The sequence below is a fragment of the Geotrypetes seraphini genome, chromosome 1, assembly GCF_902459505.1.
Source record: "Geotrypetes seraphini chromosome 1, aGeoSer1.1, whole genome shotgun sequence".
Taxonomy (NCBI): Eukaryota; Metazoa; Chordata; class Amphibia; order Gymnophiona; family Dermophiidae; genus Geotrypetes; species Geotrypetes seraphini.
The window spans coordinates 113,399,081-113,421,194 of NC_047084.1; the positions used below are offsets into that span (position 1 = coordinate 113,399,081).

Consider the following 22,114-nt stretch of genomic DNA (forward strand, 5'->3'; position numbering starts at 1 on the left):
AGTAACAACATTACACGTGAATGGGTTGGACTATAAAATAGAACAATCCATAAAAATATTGGGTGTGACTGGATAAACATCTCACATTGGAACAACATACGGATTTATTGTTTAAGAAATGTATCTCTGTGCTTTGGAAGCTTCGTACCATTAAGAAGTAATTCGACGAAACCTCCTTTTGTTTATTGGTATAGTCTTCTATCTTAAGTATTCTTGATTACTGTAACATTATATACCTAAGTGCTTACAAGAAAATTTTCAAAAAATTGAGAGTGATTCAGAATACTGCCGTTTGCCTCATTTTTGGTTTAAAAAAAAATTGGGAGCATATCACTCCTTTTTATTTGAAATTCCATTGGTTGCTGATAGTTGAGAATAGAGAATGACACGGTGACAAAATTCATCACCGCTCCCGTCCCCGCGGATAACCGCGGGAAACCATCTTCATGTTATTCTTTAAGGAGAGAGGGAAGAATTGGAGTATGAATGGCCACAACCAATGATCCTCAAGCTTTGCTTTGAAGAATGCTGGAGTAGAACAACCTGAGGTTGAAAGAGACACTAGAAAATGACATGGGATTAATTCCCGCGGTTATCAGCGGGGACGGGGATGAATTTTGTCACCGTATCATTCTCTAGTTGAGAATTCTGTTCAAATTTTCTTGTATTTGTTATAAATCAGTTTTGGGTTTGTTACCAGATTATCTTGTGTCTCATTTTTCTTTGAGTCACGCCAAAAAGACCATAAGAACATAAGAAGTTGCCTCCATTGGGTCAGACCAGAGATATATCGCGCCCAGCAGTCCGCACCCGCAGCGGCCCATCAGGTCCATGACTTGTCAAGTGGTCCCTGCCTCATCCTATAACCTATCACTACTTCTGTCCGTACCCCTCAATCCCCTTATCCTTCAGGAATTTATCCAAACCTTCTTTGAATCCCTATAGTGTCTTCTGCCCTATCACAACCTCCGGGAGTGCGTTCCACATGTCCACCACTCTCTGGGTGAAGAAGAACTTCCTGGCATTGGTTCTAAACCTGTCCCCTTTCAGTTTCTCCGAGTGCCCCCTTGTACTTGTTGTTCCCCACAGTCTGAAGAATCTGTCCTTGTCTACCTTATCTATGCCTTTCAGGATCTTGAAAGTTTCTATCATGTCTCCTCTAAGTCTCCGCTTTTCCAGGGAGAACAGCCCCACGTAGAGTACACTTGTTTTCATATCCCTCATTAAAATCCTGTCATTATAAGAGGTTCCTTAAGAGAACCCTCTCATTTCAATCCGCTAAATTGAATGTTTGGCTTGGAAAAATTATGTTAGAGGTCTCTTCCTATCTTGATTTTAGAAAATTGTTAAAGATTCAACTCTTTGATAGGCTGGTATCTTAATACATTCTGCTTCATTTTTTCAATCAAAGTTCTTTATATTCAACTTGATGTATTTTATCTGTTCTATGTATTACTTCTTTCCCTGCCATGCCGGTATTTTCTGCATTATATTATCTGTTTTTAAGTCCATTCTAATTTGTATTTTATCTGTATCCCATGTATTAGCTCACCTTGCTGTGAACCGCCTAGAACCTTTTCGGTATGGTGGTATATAAGAATAAAATTATTATTATTAATGCGCATTTTCTCCTGCTTCACAAATTCTGTTGGTTCCTTTCTTGTAGAAACAGGTAGATTTTTACTCATTTTTTCTGCTTGTCAGAATACCAGTCTAAATGTAGGGATTCAAGACAAAGTTAGACAAGTTCCTGCTGAACCAGAATGTACGCAGGTAAGGCTAGACTCAGTTAGGGCACTGCTATGTGAGCGGACTGCTGGCCACGATGGACCACTGGTCTGACCCAGCAGTGGCAATTCTTATGTTCTGTACAGGCCTGGTGGCCTTTGATATCTCTATACGTATAACCTATTTCTATGAGATCCATTTCTTCTTTAGCTCAAGGACTGTACACAGAATCTGTATACATTGAGTCTCACAGACTACTTCACGAGCATGGAGAAGCTATTTCTCCTATTTTGTCTTATTTGGTTTTGCTTTTAATTATGATTTATAAGTTTTTCTGTATTATCATATTTGGGGAAGCCCAAATCCAGTTTAATACATGTACAATGATATTCTATATAACATATAAAAGCTCTATCATACATGTTAAATACAATATGTATGCCAATGGGGCCAGGATTGGTGCTCTGTGTAATACCAAGTTATTGCATTTCCCAGATCCTAAGAATGTTCTGAATGAGCTTTCCTAGAAAGATTTACAAGTATCTCTTACATAGAAACATAATGTCAGATAAAGGCCAAATGGCCCATCTAATCTGCCCATCCGCAGTAGCCATTATCTCGGATGGGCAGACTGAAGTCCTCAAACATAAAAATATAACCTCAAAATCTCTAAGATTGCTTCTTCCCTCAAACACCCAGGAAAAATCTAATATAGAAAGAAAAGAAAATCACATAATCCAGTGACATAATCCAGAGCAAAAGAAACTAAGAACCATCATAAAAGATCTACAATCACTATTTTAGCAGAAGAGTTACTTATAGAACTATTCCTAACTCCACTTATGCTGGCCTTCTGACAACCACCTACCATATTTCCTCGCATATAGGCCACCCCAGTGTATAGGCCACATAAAAATGCCTATACAGTGGTGCCTCGCATAACGGACGCCTCGCACAGCGAACGCTGCGCACAACGAACTTTATGTCTTGATCCGTACAACGAACTTCGTTTCACACAACGAAGTCGCCCGAGCTGCATCCTTCCGCGCAGGCACTGCGCTTAACTGCCCTCTCTCCGCCTGGTTCCCTCTTGCCCCCCCCGACTCCCCGACACGATCGGGGCAAAAAGGAGCCCAAGCCCTCTTGCCCCGCCGATTCCCCAACTCCCCACACAATATCGGGCCAGGAGGGAGCCCAAGTCCTCCTGGCCACGGCGACCCCCTAACCCCACCCTGCACTACATTACGGGCAGGAGGGATCCCAGGCCCTCCTGCCCTCGACGCAAACCCCCCCTCCCCCCAACGACCGCCCCCCCCCAAGAACCTCCGACCGCCCCCCCAGCCGACCCGCGACCCCCCTGGCCGACCCCCACGACACCCCCAACCCCCTTCCCCGTACCTTTCTGTAGTTGGCCGGACAGACGGGAGCCAAACCCGCCTGTCCGGCAGGCAGCCAACGACGGAATGAGGCCGGATTGGCCCATCCGTCCCAAAGCTCCGCCTACTGGTGGGGCCTAAGGCGCCTGGGCCAATCAGAATAGGCCCGGGAGCCTTAGGTCCCTCCTGGGGGCGGGGCCTGAGGCACATGGGCCCAACCCGACCATGTGCCTCAGGCCCTGCCCCCAGGAGGGACCTAAGGCTCCCGGGCCTATTCTGATTGGCCCAGGCGCCTTAGGCCCCACCAGTAGGCGGAGCTTTGGGACGGATGGGCCAATCCGGCCTCATTCCGTCGATGGCTGCCTGCCGGACAGGCGGGTTTGGCTCCCGTCTGTCCGGCCAACTACAGAAAGGTACGGGGAAGGGGGTTGGGGGGGTCGTGGGGGTCGGCCAGGGGGGTCGCGGGTCGGCTGGGGGGGCGATCGGAGGTTCTTGGGGGGGGGCGGTCGTTGGGGGGAGGGGGGGTTTGCGTCGAGGGCAGGAGGGCCTGGGATCCCTCCTGCCCGTAATGTAGTGCAGGGTGGGGTTAGGGGGTCGCCGTGGCCAGGAGGACTTGGGCTCCCTCCTGGCCCGATATTGTCGGGGAGTTGGGGAATCGGCGGGGCAAGAGGGCTTGGGCTCCCTTTTGCCCCGATCGTGTCGGGGAGTCGGGGGGGCAAGAGGGCTTGAGCTCCCTCTTGCCCCGATCGTGTCGGGGAGTCGGGGGGGGGCAAGAGGGCTTGAGCTCCCTCTTGCCCCGATCGTGTCGGGGAGTCGGGGGGGGGGGCAAGAGGGCTTGAGCTCCCTCTTGCCCCGATCGTGTCGGGGAGTCGGGGGGGCAAGAGGGCTTGAGCTCCCTCTTGCCCCGATCGTGTCGGGGGTGCCAGGGACCACACGGAGTCACCCACCGTACCACCCGATTCGGGTAAGCGCAGGTATCGGTGGGTGGCTTATTTGCGGGGGGGTGCCTTATTTTACATTTTTTTCTAAAAAGGGGGGGCTGTCTTATTTGATGGCCCTGCCTTATCATCGGGGAAACACGGTAGAAAAAAAAAAAATGAACAGTTAAGTCCCAGTTTTTGCCGCTGAGACTCTGCCCTCTCACTGTAAAATTAGACTCTACTTAGTCTGTCTTTAAATTTAAAAAATGTGTGTTGTTTTAAAAAACAATTATGTTTTTAGATGTATCTAAATAAAAATAATAACCAAAAATTTATCTTTTTTTATGTCATCTTAGCATATTTTATGCTACAGAACGAATTATTTTTTTTAACATGTATTGTTATGGGAAAACGCGTTTCACACAACGAACGTTTCACATAACAAACTTGCTCCTGGAACGGATTAAGTTCGTTGTGTGAGGCACCACTGTATATGTTTTAAAGCCGCCCCATTGTATTAGCCGTGGCTTATCTACCAGTACCTGGGCCGGACCTATACAATTTAAAAAAATCATTCCCCACCCCCCTTTACCTCCCTCGCTGGACTCGCTGTTCCTCAAATCACAGCAATGCAGGGCAAGAGAGATCTTTTCAATCTCCAGCTCAGCCCCACGCTGCTTCTTGCAAGCCTTTGCCGTGCCTTTGTGTCAGTTCTTGCGGAACTCTGACAGCAAAGGCACTGCAAAGGAAATAAAAAAATGGTGCGGGGCCTGGCTGGAGATGGAAAAGATATCTCCTGCCCTGCACTGATGTGACTTGAGGAACAGCGAGTCCAGCGAGGGAGGTAAGGCGGGGGGGGGGGGGGGAAGATGATTTTTTTTTTTTTTAATTGTATAGTCCACCCCGGTTTTGCAAGCTGCACCCACTGTGCCGGCTTGCAAAACCCATATATAGGCAATGACCTATATATGGGGAAATACGGTAATCTGAAGCAAAAATGAGTAAAAAGCAAACTCCCAATAGAAACTGAAAAAGAGAATGCTACACATTCCTGCAACATAACTAGCTACAAACTGTGCCAGGAGATCTCACAGGACCCCCCTCCCCCCAGTCACTCACATAGGAAAAACAATGAGCATAAGAGGATGAAACAAATGCTCACTTTAAATGCAGTTCATATACCTCAATGCAAAAAATGTAAAGAAGGATGATTAAGACAAGACTGAACTTACAAAGGCACTGCATTAAACACAAAGCTACCCAGAGTGTCACCTATGTAGGACAGCATTTTGCAAAACCAAAACACTGCATTAATGACTTATGGTGAGAATACAAAAAGAAAAATTTTACATTCAAGAACGTAGAACCATGGAAGTTAAAATAATGCAATATTTTGACATCCACTAGACAGAACTTAAAGATCTGGGGGGGGTCTATCCTATTATAAACCATAAAATTATACTGCTTTTGTCACCCTCCGATCATTTATCCATCTCTCCCTGAAAAGATATATTGCAGGGGTAGGCAATTCTGGTCCTCAAGAGCCAGAGGCAGGTCAGGTTTTCAGGATCTCCACAATCAATATGCATGAGACAGATTTGCATCTCAAGGAGGCAGTGCATGCAAATCCATCTCATACATATTCATTGTGGATATTCTGAAAACCTGACCTGCCTCTGGCTCTCAAGGACCGGAATTGCCTACCCCTGATATATTGCCTTTGAAAGCTAATCATAAACATATTGTTAGTCCAATGAAAAAAGGTATTTTCTTCTCTTTGTTTTGCTTGTTGTTACCTTTAAAAGCAGACTTTATTATAGTGCATTGATATTGCCATTGCAAATAAATCCAGAAGCAGGATTATCACAACGTAACCACAAGAGGAACTATTGTTTGAAAAGTATTTAGTATTTATATGGCACTGCCCACTAATGGTCAAAAAGTATTCAGGCTGTCATTATACTTATCCACATTGCTGTTTTAATTCAAATTGAGAAACCATTGCTATTCCATTCTACCTTAAGATGTCATAGAAATATGCAAATAGCCTTAACGATCAAAGGCAGCATTCTAAAGTTTGCTGTTTAAACAGTTTTTCCAAAATGATTCCACAAACAGCAATGACTTCCCATTTTAATTTTAATATACATGTGGATTTTGGGGGGGGGATTCTTGGTTTTCCAATATTAATATATATATATATGAATGACATAAGATATTATTTTCATGTGGTATATTTTAGTTGTATATGAATTTGGGAGGGGGTGGGGGTTAAATCTTCTTGCTGTAGGATATTGTAGATTTTCAAGTGATGTTGTATTATAATTGTTTGATATTTACTGTACACTTGATGTAAGTTATAAAATGAATAAAGAAATAAAAAACAAAAATATATTGCCATTGCAAATAGTTATGCATGTTTTCAATTGTCAGAGACAAAGGTAGATGCTACATTGTAATAGCAGAACAACAGATATTGTGTTATACTTACAAGTGAAATTTCTCCTCCCAGACAGGGTTTAGATTGCCATAGATGGTTTTTGTCCTCCTTTTTGTTTTACCAACTTGAACAGTAACATAAGGATCACTGGACCCAGTTTTGTCCTTTGCCTGTAAGCCCTGAGCGCATACCACTAAGAAAAATAGTCACAACATGATAATAGTAATTAAAAATTTTCAACACTAGGTAGCAATGACCAAAATCACATTTATGACTATATATTCAGCTTGTAATTAGAAAAACAAACAAATCAAGATTTCTATTAGATGGCATCTATGATACAATCTAAGGTAGAAGGGATGGGAGGGGGAATTTGAATTTATTAAATGATTAGATCATTAGGAAAGATTATTGATGTGAAACATTTGATTGAATGTAAGAATGAAAGGGAGGGTGGGATGGGCTAAAGTTATTATATACTAATATCATAAATGATAGAATTTCAAATGATGTTTTAATTGACAAATGTTTAATATATATGGATTTGTTGTAAGATGAAAAATGAATAAAGAATTATATTTAAAAAAAAGATTTCTATTAGATGTATAGATGATCAGAACTGAAGTGCAGAATAACATGTCACTAACTTGGTACCATCAGACATTTTAGCCACTACTTTAGTAGTTTCAGACCAGGTCAGCTAAATTTCCATTGGGAGAATTCATTTTATGAACATGCAAATGTATTTCTACATTATTGGTTTGAATTTTAGCAAAATGTGTGATCTATTAGCCTACATGTTTCAGTTTCCAGTGGGAAAAACTGGAATTGTTGCCCTTGTGGAAAATTGGGACAAATTTATCCCAAAACATATTGAAGTATCCAAGAGTTTGATTTGTCTCTTATTAAACCAAAAAGCACTTTCAAATTGGCTGTTTGCTTTCTCTCAGCAATAATTACCATTTGTAGACTTATCCCCGAATTCCATTAGTTTCAAGTCAAAGAAATCAAGGGCTGCCCCCCTCCCCAGAACACATAAGCAAATCTTAGATGGAAGAAGGAGCCTCGTTTTGTTTCTTGTTATATCTCTCCTACTATCTATTCTGATTTTTGCCTCCCACGTTCATTCACTCGTCACTAATAAATTTATTTATTTTTTCATTTTTCTATACCGTTCTCCCAAGGGAGCTCAGAACATGAATTTATTCAGGTACTCAAGCATTTTTGGTGGGCTCACAATCTATCTAATGTAACTGGGACAATGGGGAATTAAGTAACTTGCCCAGGGTCACAAGGAACAGCGTGGATTTAAACCCACAACCTCAGGGTGCTGAGGTTGTGGCTTTATCCACTGCACCACACTCTCCCCTCAAGGGCAATCTGGCATCAAAAAGCAATTTCTTCTTCCTTTAAACTTATCTTATTTTATTTTATTTTTTTACAGTTTAGCACTATGGCCAAAAATGCATGAACCTTCAAGTTCAACTAATAATGCTGTTCTGATTTTCAGTTTTCAAGTTTTGCCAGTAGAGTGGTCTTGTTTGCCTTATTTCCTAGAACTGCATCCACTCATCCTGCTCTTCTCATTTTTTCTGATTCATATTTCCATCCTTCCATACATTTTCCTCATCTTATCTCTATCTTCAATGCATTGTATTATTTCACAGACCTGCAATATTCTAATCCTTTCACAGTGATTTTAAAATGCATTTGTATAATTAATATTTATCTTTTACCAGTACTGGTGATCTTGGCTGACCATTTGGAAGTACCATCTAGTACGCTTTGTTTTACAGTCTTCATTTGTTGAGCATGAGCCACTTTGCCCACAGCAAATACATCTCTTATAAGTTCAAAGATCTCTGGTTTGTTCCTCTCCCTAATTTTCATTCGGTCTTTCATGGCCATGATAATGTTTTGAGTTCGATCCTCTGCCCCATGTTTGGAACTCTTCTCTGCTGCTCCTGGATTTGGAAATTTAGATAATATAGAAAATACAATGTGTTCACATACCCTTTCATAGTGTTAGCTTTCTTGAAAACAAATAAGAGGAGGTCAAAACAATAAAAACCATAATTCTACTTGCTTCTGTCAAAGAGAGAGAGAATGCGTTACATTCTGGATCAAATCGATAGTTCATCTAGCCTCGTATCCTGTTCCCAGTGGCCAAATGTACCTACCAGAATCCCAAAGAGTAGAAAGGTTACATTCCACCAATCCTAGGGATCAGCTGATATATGTCTTGTATTCTTATATTAGCAGTAAATTAACATTTAGCTAAATTCCTATGTTGCCGTAGTACATTATTCATACAATAAACTTTTTTGCTGTTTTCTTCTCACTATATGCTATTTCCATCATGTTGCCATTTATTTAGATTTAGCTCATGCTTTTGAATTGGCAGAATAAGGTGAATTACATTTAGGTTCAGAAGGTAATTCTCCAGACAGCTTACAATCTAAGCACTAGATTTATTCACCAGCTATGCTTATCAGTGTAATCTATGTTAATACACTAAAGTGCATTAATGTTCCTTAACACACAGGCCCCACAGCCAAAACAAAGGCGCATATTCAATCGCTGTTGGCCGATTCAAAAACAGCGATTGATTCACTAAGCGGATTACAGTATTCACATACACAGGTTTTAAAAAAAATAACAGTAGTACACCTGTACAGATAGTCAAACAAACTTGGCAAGAAAGATCTTATAGGCTAAAACAATGGTCTCAAACTTGCGGCCCGCCAGGTATATTGTGAGGCCTTCGGTATATTTACCATAATCACAAAAGTAAAATAAAACAGTTTCTTGATCATATATATGTCTCTTTAGATTTAAATTACAATATTATTATTATTAAGTCTTAGCCAAAAGGAAAGATTTATAAACTATAAAGTTTTACCTCATGCAAAATTGTTGTTTCCTTAATAAGACATTAACTATTTTTTCTGAGGCCCTCCAAGTACCTACAAATCCAAAATGGGGCCCTGCAAAGGCTTTGGGTTTGAGACCACTGGTCTAAAAGTATGCTTTAACAAGCAAATGCGTTTTCAAAGATTTTTTGAGAGTTGAAATCGTTATATAGCCTCAATGAGCCACTCAAAGCATTCCATAGCTGAGGCCCAGCCACAGAAATTGCTACCATCTATGGGTTTTTTTTTTTCTAGTGTACCTTATGTGGATGCTCCAGCGATTACCTCATTGTTGACTATGAACGCAAGGAATAATTTGGTAAATGCTTCTTTAAAGCTTGCATTAAATACCATGGTGCTTCTCCATGTATTGCATGATGTAACTTGTCAAAATTTTATATTCAATATGAAACATAACAGGCAACCAGTGTAGCTGTTTCAACACTGAAGAGATACGTTGATAACAAGAAATAATGCATTGCAGAAATCCAATTTTGAAATAACAAGACTTTGAATTACTATCTGAAAGTCTAATACAGACATCAGCTTAACTCTGGAAAATATTCTCATCTGCATAAAAACTCCTTTAACATGTAAAATATGTTCCTGCATTGTTAAATGGCTATCCAAATAAACACCTAACAATTTCATACTTGAGAAAACTGACAAATTTCACATCCTTCACTTTTATTTTCTTCAACTGCAATAATTGATTATCATCACTTCTGGTTTTTGAAAATTTATCATCAACATATTTTCATACATCCACTTCCCTATCTTTTCCTCACAAGTTGCCAATTTTGACACAACATAGTCAATCCCAGTTTCAGTTGAAAAAAAGAAACAAATATCTTCTGCATATATTCGATAGTGAACATCTAACTCTACTAACACTTGCTCTAGTGATACCATGTAGACCAGGGGTGTCAAAGTCCCTCCTCGAAGGCCGCAATCCAGTCAGGTTTTCAGGATTTCACCAATGAATATACAATGAAAGCAGTGCATGCATATTCATTGGGGAAATCCTGAAAACCTGACTGGATTGCGGCCTTGGAGGAGGGACTTTGACACCCCTGATGTAGACCTTAAATAACAAAGCAGATAGTGCTGATCCTGTGGCACTTGCTTTTTTGATATCACAGCAGAAGTCCCACCACCACTTTTCACCACAAATTTACGATCTGTCAACAATGAATTAACCCATTTCAATGCAGCCCCTCCAACTCCTCCCATATGCAATTTCTTTATTAAAATCAAGGGATCTACAGCATCGAAGGCTGCAGAGACATCAAAGGAACTCATGCAATAAGTTTTCCCTGTATCTAAACCTCTCCAAAGAATATTCAGTGTGAACAGTAACAAAGTCTCAACTCTATGCCATTTTTGAAACCCACATTGATGTTTATCCATCCAGTTATTTTTCTCCACAATGTTCTGGGAAGGGAGGTGCCTATTCTGAAAGGATGGACTCCACCTTAACAGAGATGAAACTAGGTTTCTTGTGCTAACTTTTAAAAAAGAGACAGGGCAGCTTTTAAATTAAGATGGAGGAAGCCTAGGAACGGATGGTAATGTGTGGAATATCAAAGAAAACTGATGGCAGACAAAGGCCAAATGGCCCATCCACTTCTCTCCCTAAGAGATTCCAAGTGTCTGTCCCATGCTTTGTTGAATTCAGACACAGTCTGTCTCTATCACCACTACTCCATGCATCCAACACTCTCCGTAAAAAGGAGATTATGTACTTACCCTGGTAAGCTCTTTTCCAGCAGATAGGTGAGACATTCTAGACCAGTGGTCTCAAACACAAACCCTTTGCTGGGCCACATTTTGGATTTGTAGGAGGGCCTCAGAAAAAATAGTTAATGTCTTATTAAAGAAATGACAATTTTGCATGAGGTAAAACTCTATAGTTTATAAATCTTTCCTTTTGGCTAAGTCTTAATAATAATATTGTAATTTATAGCTAAAGAGACATATGATCAAGAAACTGTTTTATTTTACTTTTGTGATTATGACAAACATACCGAGGGCCTCAAAATACCTGGCAGGCCGTGAGTTTGAGACCACTGTTCTACACCATAGGGACGCACAAAAGCAGTCCCCCAACTAGTTAGGGTGGATTTGCTGTCCCGGCCTTCAAGACCGAGAACCTGAAAGCCGAGTTCTGACAGGCAGCACCATCCACTCTGTAGAATCTGGCAAACGTGGGAAGAGACAACCATGTTGCTGCCCTGCAAAACTCCTCAGGAGGAAAAGATCTACCTTTAGACCATGAAGAAGCCACACTCCTGGTAAAATGCACCCAAACTGAAACAGGAGACTTTCCCTGCAAGGTGTATGAAATGGTTCTACGGTTTCGCCTGGAGATCATGGTCTTAGAAGTGGGAACACCACGCTTCAACAAATGAGACAGCATAAACAGAGGGCCAGAAAGACTAAACTCGTTAGTGCCCTCCAGAGAACGCAGAAGCATCCTGTGTATGCCAATCCTCAGAAGCCAATCCTGATATTTAGAACCCATTGATTGAAAACACAGACAAACACACTTCCTGAATGACAGGGAAAATTGAAACTAATTTTTAAAAAGGGCTCCTGGGGAGATCTGGGAAAATATAGACCGGTAAGCCTCACTTCAGTGCCAGGCAAAATGGTAGAAACAATTATAAAAAATAAAATTGTGGAACACGTAGACAAACATGATTTAATGAGATGGAGTCAGCATGGGTTCAGCCAAGGGAGATCTTGCCTCACCAATTTGCTTGACTTCTTGAAGGTGTGAATAAACATGTGGATAAAGGTAAACCGGTTAATATAGTGTATCTAGATTTTCAGAAAGCTTTTGATAAAGTTCCTCACGAGAGGCTCCTGAGAAAATTAAAGTGTTATGGGATAGGTGGCAAAGTTCAGTTGTGGATTAGGAATTGGTTATTGGATAGAAAACAGAGGGTAGAGTTAAATGGTCATTTTTCTCAATAGTGGAGTGTCGCAGGTGTCTGTACTAGGACCGGTGCTACTTAACTTATTTATAAACGATCTGAAAATTGGAATGACGAGTGAGGTAATTAAATTTGCAGATGACACTAAACTGTGCAAAGTTGTTGAAACGCATGCGGATTGCAGGCAGACCTTAGGAAATTGGAAGACTCGGTGTCCAAATGGCAGATGAAATTTAATGTGGGATCTTATTCCATTCATTACAGAACAGGGAGCATAAGGAATCTGCTGGGAGACCAAAATTAACTCCCCCGACAAAATCAGTAAAAACATCTAACAGCCTTCAAGGTCAGCTGATTGTTCAGACCTTTAGCTCTATCTGGCGCACACACACCTGAGCTCACTCTGACCATAAAGGCATAGAAAATGACATTTCATCCTCTGATATTGCCTCGGAAAGGTCCACCAGAACCTGGCCAGGCTCTGAACTTGAGGCAGACACGCCCTGGGAATCCCAACCCTCTTGTGTGCCTCTTGGTATGCTGCCAGACTCTCCCTCTGGAAATCAACCATCCTGAAAGGCTCTCCACATGAGATTAAAAATTCTGAAGAAAATATCTTAGGCAATGCAGAGTCTCCTTTAGAGGACTCCAGCTTGTGTCTCTGAGGTTCTACAGCTTCCATGCACCTGGGTTCCGGTCAACCGCCATTCCAGGGCTCTTAAAAGAATTTGGCCTGAACCAATAGGCTGCTCGCCTGTTTTTTGGCCTCAGAGAGCAAAGGGAAGGCTAAACTGATCACTCCTGTCCCCCTTCAAGTGCTGCATTGCACAAGGGCACTCAACCCTGCCAGTTTTGAGGCAAAACAAGGTGATATGGAGTTTCCGGAGAGCTTTGGAAAAAAAACAAACCCAAACCCCAGGAAATCCAAGATGGCTGCCACTGCAGCATTTTGGCACAAAAAAACAGTGCCAAAATGCTAAAATAAAATGAAAAACCTAGCGATTTTAGAGGAGAAACATAAGGGATCAGGCAGAAATCTTTAGAAACAATATTTACAGACCCCCTCCCCCTTGATTTTCATCATAGGCTGTAACAGCCTTAGGTTTCTGGTTTATTTAAAAATTGTATCGATTATAAAGACTTCTAAGAGATAAAACCAAGGTCATAATATTACGTTAAATATGGACAGAATCAGATAAGGACTAACCTGATACAAAAGGGACAGGGGTAGAACTACAATAATTATAGAAAGGAAGCAAATATGGGAAATACAACTGGGTTAACAGAGGAAACATCTGTAGCCTCCTATGATTTCAAAGGATAGATTCTATTTCCTTAAGAAAAGAGGAGCTTAGATTTAATCTTCAAAGGCGTCTTTATACAAGAAAGACTTCAGGGAGGTCTTGAATCTATAAAGAGTTGGCTCTCCTCTAAGGAGAGAAGGCATATTGTTCCATAGTGGTGCGTATACTGAAAATATCTTGTTCTTCTAGTATTAATTTTTAGGGAGGGTATTGTAAGTAGATTTTGATCCAAGGACCTCAAAGTCCTAAAAGGAGTATACGGAATTAATAATTTGTCAAAGAATGCTGGAAGGTTTGTCTGTTGAATTTTGAAACAAAGGAGTATAATTTTATGTGTCATACGATGTTGAATTGGCAGCCAATGGGCATTTCGTAGGAGAGGTGTTACATGGTCAAATTTTTTTGAATTTGTGATTATTTTTAAAGATGCATTCTGGATTAACTACAATCACTTTACTTGTTTCTGAGTGATGTTTTTATATAATGAATTACAGTGATCCAGTTTGGAAATAATGAGGAAGTGAATGAGGGTATTATGTGCAGCCGGTTCTAGGACTTTTGCAATTGACCTAATCATTCGAAATTTGTAAAAACAATTTCTTACCTCTAACTAATTTGTTCACTGTGATTGTGACGGCAATGTGCTCCAGCCTGCTTCAGCTCCAAAGATACATAAAAACTTAAGAACTGCCATACTGGGACAGACCGAAGGTCACAAGTACCTAAGCTAGATCCCAAACAGATTTTTTTGATGCTTATCCTAGGATTTCTCCAAGCCATCTCAATAATGGCCTATGGATTTCTCTTCTAGGAAATTATTCAAACCTTTTTAAAATCCCACCAAGCTAACTGATTTCACCACATTCTCCAGCAACGAATTCCAGAGTTTAATTATACATTGTGTGAAGAAGTATTTTGTCCAGTTTGTTTTAAATCTACTACTTAGTAGCTTCATTGCATGCCCCATAGTCCTACATCTACCCTTTCCACTCTACTAAGTATTTTATAGACCTCTATCATATCACCCCTGAGCCATCTTCTCCAAGCTGAAGAGCCCTAGCTGCTTTAGCCTTTCCTCATAGGGAAGTCATCCCAAACCTTTTATCATTTTTGCTGCCCTTCTCTGTACCTTTTCCAATTCTGCTATATCTTTTTTGAGGTAGCTGATCTGTGAAAAGAAATCACTGCTTCAAAATGGAGCGTCCCTCCAGTGCTGAATCTTCAGGCTGCCAGTCTGACCAGTATCTAAGCCTCCAATCCCCATGGATGAGAAAAGGGGGGAGGTGAAATACAGCCAGCATCCTGCAAGACCCCTCTGAGCCCCCTATGGTTGCTTAACAGCCTGTTCTCAAGCCCTTGCAATGCAGTAGATGAACAATACAATAAGGGAAATAGACTCCAAGCTCCAAAAAGGCCTCTGTAGGTTGGCCAACAGGTACCACAAGGGACTGGCCAGTCAGCTGCAGATCTCAGTATGCTTCTTCACACAAGCCAAGCTGAATCCTCGACTAGGGGAACTCTTTGCACTGAAATCAAGCACAATAAATGCAAATAACCCCCCCCCCAAAAAAAAAAAAAACACACAAAAAACCCTGACAAAAATAAGCAGATTAGATTACAAACACTCCTTCTGGCTCACGTGCAGAAGGAAAAAGTTGTAGAGAGCAGCAGAACCCTCTGTGAAGTAGGAGGGATTCAAAATCTAGGAGTGGATTCCTTCTGCAAGGCTCATGAGCACTGGGATATAACCCAGTTGTTCAGAATGACACACCTATGGCACTAGAAAAAAAAAAACTTAAATACAAATTCAGTCTTACTGTTTACCTTCTCTATTGAGAATATTGGTCATTTAATTCTATTCTCCGTTTCCTAACTTTTAACTACCCTAGTTCCTGTTCCACAATAGGACACTACTTCCTATCCCATGACTTTCTAATTTCCTCAGGAGTCTTTCATGAGGTACTTTGTCAAATGATTTCTGAAAATCCAGATACACAATACCAACATGCTCACCTTTTAAAACATGCATTCCCCCCTTCAAAAAATGTTATAGATAAGTAAGGCAAGGATTTATTTGGCTAAGGGGCTCATTTTCAAAGCATTTAGACATACAAAATACCATATGGTATTTTGTGTGACTAAATGCTTTGAAAATGAGCCCCATATTTACGTTGGCTTCTCTCATTAATCCATACCTATATATTCAGTGAGGAGCAAACGTCTGTGAATGCCACTATTCTGTGCAAATTTCAGTGCAAGAAACACTCGGAGGTAAAAACAAACAATCCAAGAAATATTTTTTTAATGAAATACACGCACAAGTTGTTTTCTAGTCCAAACTTAATACAAATAAGCAAAGTTTGTGGTTGTTAAAGCCTTTCTTAAGTATTTTGAGTGTCGGGCAGGCATCGAATGGCATAGCTGTGATCTGAGTTGTTCTCCAGATCTTCAAGTGATGTTGGATGCATGTCAGCCACAGCTCTCTTCATTATCATCCATGCATTCTCCATTGGATTGAGATCGGGAGAGTTTCCAGGCCATGGAGCCAGTAAATGATATCCAGATGAAGCTATCCATGCTTTAACTGCTTTAGTTGAATGGCTGAATCATGCTGAAAATGATTGCTACCATGTATGGACATGAATACTGGTAACTTGTCTTTCAGAACCTGCAGGTAAACTGGTCCCGTTTCTAGGCATCATCCAGATTTCAGCTCATCCACATGCCGAAATTGTACCCCAAACCGTCACTTTTTCACACTGCTTTACTGCAGGCACCACATATTTTCCATTGTAACTTTGTTTTGCAGGTCTCCAAACCCTCCCAATGTAATTCTTAAACTGAGTGAAGGTGGTTTCATCACTAAACATCACTTTCTCCCATCTGCAGACTTTCAGCTTCTGTATTTGTTGCAAAATGGAAGATGATCAGCAATGTTCTGGGCAGACAAAGGTTTTCTTGCTGGACAACATGACTTTAGACCACCTTCAAATAATCTGCGACAAATTGTCCATCTGCTCAGGTTCTGAAGGCGAGATGGTAAGCGAGAACGAGTCGGGTGGCATTGATACAAGGAGATAACTTTGCAGTCATTACAATTTTCCGATCATCCCGGCTAGTTGATGCAGGAGGACCATTCCGTTGCTTGGAACCAAGGGATCCAGTATCTTTCACATGTTCAAGTGTAGCATGCACCACTTCAAGTGAAATTTTTAATGATGATATAATTCTGTTATATGAGCAACCTTCATTTCGTAAAGCAGTAACCTGTGCCTGGGTTTCAGGACTGAGTTCTGCTCCTCTTTTTGGCATATTTCTGCAAATAAAACAAACTAAAAAATCATAAATTTTAAAAGAAAGCACATTTGTTAATCCAAAAACATCAGAAATCTCAATTAAGATTGGCTGGAAATACAATTTCTGTGTTTTTGGTTACAGTTCACAATTATTTAATAATTATTAGAAATAAAAATTAACTAGAGAAATTATTAGTAAATTCCATAAAATATTATTAGTTACATATATAAGCAACACAGGCAAACACCTACAAATTTGAACAGTAATTATTGTAGTATGAATTTTTCAGAAATACTAGCATTAACACATATTATACGCAAGATTTAAATTCATTCAACCTGTGTTCTGATGGGTTTAGTCCAAATTTCTTTTTTTTTAATATTCTTTATTCATTTTTTCATCTTACAAGTGCAACAGAAAATAACACTTATACAATATCACTTGAGTATCTATTCTTATTAATATCACAATTAAAAATAAAAATAAATCCCTCCTTCCCAACCCTGTTATTACATATATAATTACATATATATATTGTTCTCTATTAATCTCTATTGATCCCCACTGTATGTTGTTATTTTGCTCTTTATAATAGGACCTACATTTTGCCTGGATCAGACATTAGTTTATAATCTGGAACCCTAAAAAAAAAAAAAACCTGGTATTTCGTTAACTATCCTTCAATCTTCTGGAATCATGTTTTTGGGGTTTGTTTTTTTTTAATTCTTTATTCATTTTTGAAACTTACAATAAGTGCAACAGTATATAACATTTTTACTTAAGTAAAACACGTAATCTATTAAAATCTAATTCAGATTCCATATTCCTCCCTCTCCCCTATTTAATTACTTTCTTCAAACACAAGAAAACATATAATAACCCCTCTTCCTAGTTTTATTTGGACTTATAAGAAAACAAAATCATCCCTTCCCACCCCCTCCTTGGATGTGCTTATTTAAGGGGGAAAAAATCATATTCAATCTTTATAATATCTTGTTAATGGCTCTCAAATATCCTGAAATTTCTTAAAACTCCCCTGCTGCAAGGCAAGTATCCTTTCCATTTCAAATATGTGACACAAAGAGTTCCACCAAAAGCTATAATTCAGCCTAACCCAATTTTTCCAATTATTCATAATCTGTTGCATGGCAACCCCTGTCATAATGAGTAAAAGCTTATTATTATTAGAGGATATTTGGCCCTTAGCCCTCATTGACATACCAAACAAAACGGTATCATGTTTTATTTTAAAAATAAGTTATAAATAAAGATAAATAAATGAATAAAGTCATTTATAACATCTTCAATATCAAGCATGATAAAGATATAAATGATTTTATTCATTTATTCTATCACTTTTCTTTGAACATAGCAATTTGATTTACAAAATAAAAATGTGGAAAACTACAATTTATAAAATAACCACAGGGAAAAGTAGGACTTCTTTCCAAAATACTAGAACTAGGGGGCATGCAATGAAGCTACTAGTAGATTTAAAACAAACAGCAGAAAAGTTTTTACTCAACATGTAATTAAACTCTGGAATTCATTGCCAGAGAATGTGATGAAAGCTTAGCAGGGTTTAAAAAAGATTTGGATAACTTCCTAAAAGAAAAGTACATAAGCCATTATTAAGATGAAATTGGGAAAATCCACTGCTTATTCCTAGGATAAGCAGCCTAAAATCAGTTTTTACTCTTTGAGATCTTGCCAGGGCTGGCCACTGTTGGAAATAGGATATCAGGCCTGATGGACCATTGGTCTGTCCCAGTATGGCAACTCTTATTTCTTAAGCTAGAATTCGACAAAATAAGAAAGCATACTACAATCAATCATATTCACTCACTTTGTAAACAATCTGCATTGAGGAGGTCTTGGCACTTTTCATGACATTTGACTCCACATTCACTGCAGCGCATCCCCTGTCGTGCAATACCCCATAGAAGTCCTTCACACTCATAGCAATAGGTGGGGGTGGTGGCCGTCCAAACTTCAAAGTTGTGTGGGGTTGTGCAAGATATAGGATAAATTAAGGCTTGAAGAGTCTTCTTATAAACATGGGATTTCTGAAACATGTGAACATGAAAAAAATCAGCGCTAACAGTGTCTACTTCAGAAGCAGCAGGTATATAGGAAATGTCTCTATACGATAAAAGTCGATTTACCTTTTTATTTAAACTAAACTAAACCTTAAATTTATATACCGCATCATCTCCACAGAAGTGGAGCTCGACACGGTTTACAGGAATTAATAAAGAAAGGAACTCCAATGGAAAGAAGAAGGGCTTGGTAAAAAGGAAGGAAAGAGGGGACTTAGTATAATGGAGAGGGAGGAAGTAGTTACATTTTGGAGAAAAGCCAAGTTTTCAAATGTTTCCTGAAGTGTTGGAGGGAGGTCGAACTTCGAAGATGGGCAGTGAAGCTGTTCCACAGCTCGGTGATCCTGAAGAGGAGGGATGTTCCAAATTTTCCTGTATGGGATATGCCTTTTAAAAAGGGGAAGGATAGTTTGAATTTTTGAGTGGATCTGGTGGAGTTAGGATTCGAGGAGAGCCAAGATAGTGGAAAGAGGGGAGGAAGGATGCCGTGAAGAGATTTGAAGGCTAGACAGGCATATTTGTAGTGGATCCTGAGGAGGACTGATTTTGTTAAACATTTAGGTGGTAATATAATAAATTTTAGGCACAAGCCACATGTTATAAAAGCCACTAAACGCATACAATTGGTGTTATTTATTTATTCATTCAATTTTCTATATCACTTTCCCAGGGGAGCTCAGAATGGTTTACATGGATGTATTCAGGTATTCAAGTATTTGTACTGCTTACACACAGCAATGGCAGCACACAAAGGGGTCCTTTTACTAAACTATGTTAATAATAATAATTGCTTTATTTATATCCATATACAAGAAGAAAGGCAGTATGGTATACAGTGAAATTACATCATTAGCACCGAGTAGGAGCGTATGAACAGTTGTGTTGTGGGATTACTCAGGCAATAGGAAGTAGGAGTGTGTAAGTAGAGATAGAGTTGGATGGTCTGGACGTTTAAACAAATTTGTCGAATAAGTGGGTTTTTAGTGATTTTCTGAATGTATGGTATGACAATGAATTCAGGAGTAGGTCACTTAAGGTATTGTTCCAGATTTCTGCTTGAAAGGAAAGTGTCTTGTCGAGCAACCTTTTGAATTGACATCTCTTAGGAGTAGGAAATTGTAAACAGTAATGTTCTGCGTAAGAAGCGAAGTTTGTCCTGTAGGACCAAGTGTTTCAAGAGATAAGTGGGTGCGGTGCCAAATAGTTAAGAGGTGAAAGGCTCTGGAATAATCTAAGGAAATACTTTTTAACAGAAAGGGTGGTAGATGCGTGGAACAATCTCCCGGAAGAGGTGGTGGAGACAGAGACTGTGTCTGAATTCAAGAGGGCCTGGGATAGGCAGGTGGGATCTCTCAGAGAGAGAAAGAGATAATGGTTCTGTGGATGGGCAGACTAGATGGGCTATTGGCCTTTATCTGCCGTCATGTTTCTCTTTTTCTCTGTACATGAAAATAACTGATAGCACCGAGGTGTACAAATATGAAAGTGGCTTTGAGACCAGTGTTGGACAGATAGAGAAGGCAATCCAGCACTGATGACAGGGGCAAGTGTCTGGAGAGAAGTTATGCAGACAACACCAGAGGGTAAAGCGAGTCCACTTGAAGCAGTAGCATTTCTGTGTGGAAGTCATCCTGGTGGCAGCTATGATGGCTAACACTGGATCAGATTGAAGTCTTCTATGCACTGGAAGTCAGGAACCAGGCTATGAGATGCAGAGACTGAAGATTGGGATGAAGGAGGGATCCTTTGTTCTGAGACAATAGATTTGGAAAGATTTGCAGGGGATCGGATCCCTGATACTGAGTTGAAGAAGAAAAGGAAACTAGGGCTATATTAGCCACTATGGCAGTATAAGGATAATGGTGGCTGGTTCCTGCCACAACTTGAACAGAGTTTTCCCTATCAGAGGAACTGGAGGGAATGCATATAGGAATTTGTCTGTCCAGTCTAGAAGGAATGCATCAGACTCTAGACAATGAGGAGAGTACAGATGGGAGCAGAAGTGTGGAAGTTTGTGGTTGCTGGGATATGCAAACAGATCTATATGTGGAGTTCCCCAAGTGAAGAATCTTGAAGTAATATATTCAAATTGAGTGACCACTCATGAGGCTGAATGAATCTGCTTGATTTGATTGAGAAGGCGATTTTGAAGGGTGTGGAGGGTATTGTGAATGGCCCTGATTAGCTTAGACTCTTCCCTTTGTGTCATGGGATACAAAGGAAGGGGCCAATGGCCCAGATGCCTAAGGCCTCTCCCAAGGAGTGGGCATCCCTCCTGCCATTTGTTTGTAGCATGATTGGGGGGGTCTTCCCGGTGCCGCATTCGTCGGTTCATTGGGGAGGGCTGCCATCGGTGGGGAGGTGAGGGGGGGGGGCTTATTTTTTTCTTTTTTTTAATGGGGCAGATTTTGTGCCCATTACAAAAATAAAGAAAAAAAATGGTTTCCTGCTCCAAACAGCTGAGTGGCAGGAGCCTCCTTTGGGGGCTTCCCCTGCCTCTCAGCTGTTCGGGCTTTCTCTGCTGGCTCAGCGAATGTGTAAGAGTCACTCTTACAGCAGTCAATCAGATGGCAGAGTCGGGGATTACAATTAACATCTACGTGAATCATTTGAATGCAAACTTTTTAGTGTATCAATTGCTCTTTCTGAATCGGCCAAAAAAATAAGATTGTTTCACATCCACATGGTCTTACCAATCCTCTTAGTGCATCTAGCCCTTGGTCTGTCTCATTATAGGGATGCTAAGTTTTGTTATATCTTTTAGAGATGGGATGAAAAATAAAAGGGAGTAGATTATGATGCCTCTATCAATCCATGTTGCAATGGTATGTTGCAACATGGATTGATAGAGGCATCATAATCTACTCCCTTTTATTTTTCATTCTTTTCTGAATAATTCCTTTTTAGACCATTGCTGCAAACTGAGTTGAACATTTCAACATATTGTCTACAATGAAGAAACAAAGAAAAGAGGAAGACTTGGGACAGAAATGTAGGATATCATTTTATTTCTCCATATACCCTTCTGCCAAGGGAAGGCATGATAATACTCATTCTTATCTGTAAATACTTAAGGATTTTGTTATGTGGAATACACTA

The 22,114-nt window shown here is 40.1% G+C and overlaps 1 protein-coding gene across 6 annotated transcripts in view; it reads right to left on the reverse strand.

Annotated features, from left to right (window-relative positions):
- The window catches only part of UNC13B (unc-13 homolog B), an 837,582-nt gene that overhangs the window by 324,937 nt on the left and 490,531 nt on the right, over window positions 1-22,114 (reverse strand). For 5 of the 6 annotated variants that reach the window (XM_033936000.1, XM_033936018.1, XM_033936007.1 and 2 more), the window contains 3 exons: window positions 18,763-18,982; window positions 8,201-8,428; window positions 6,516-6,657 (listed from right to left, as the gene is read on the reverse strand). In XM_033936000.1, the coding sequence (XP_033791891.1) occupies window positions 6,516-6,657; window positions 8,201-8,428; window positions 18,763-18,982 (590 nt within the window). The remainder of the gene's footprint in view (window positions 1-6,515; window positions 6,658-8,200; window positions 8,429-18,762; window positions 18,983-22,114) is intronic. The other variant, XM_033936037.1, reaches the window with a different exon arrangement.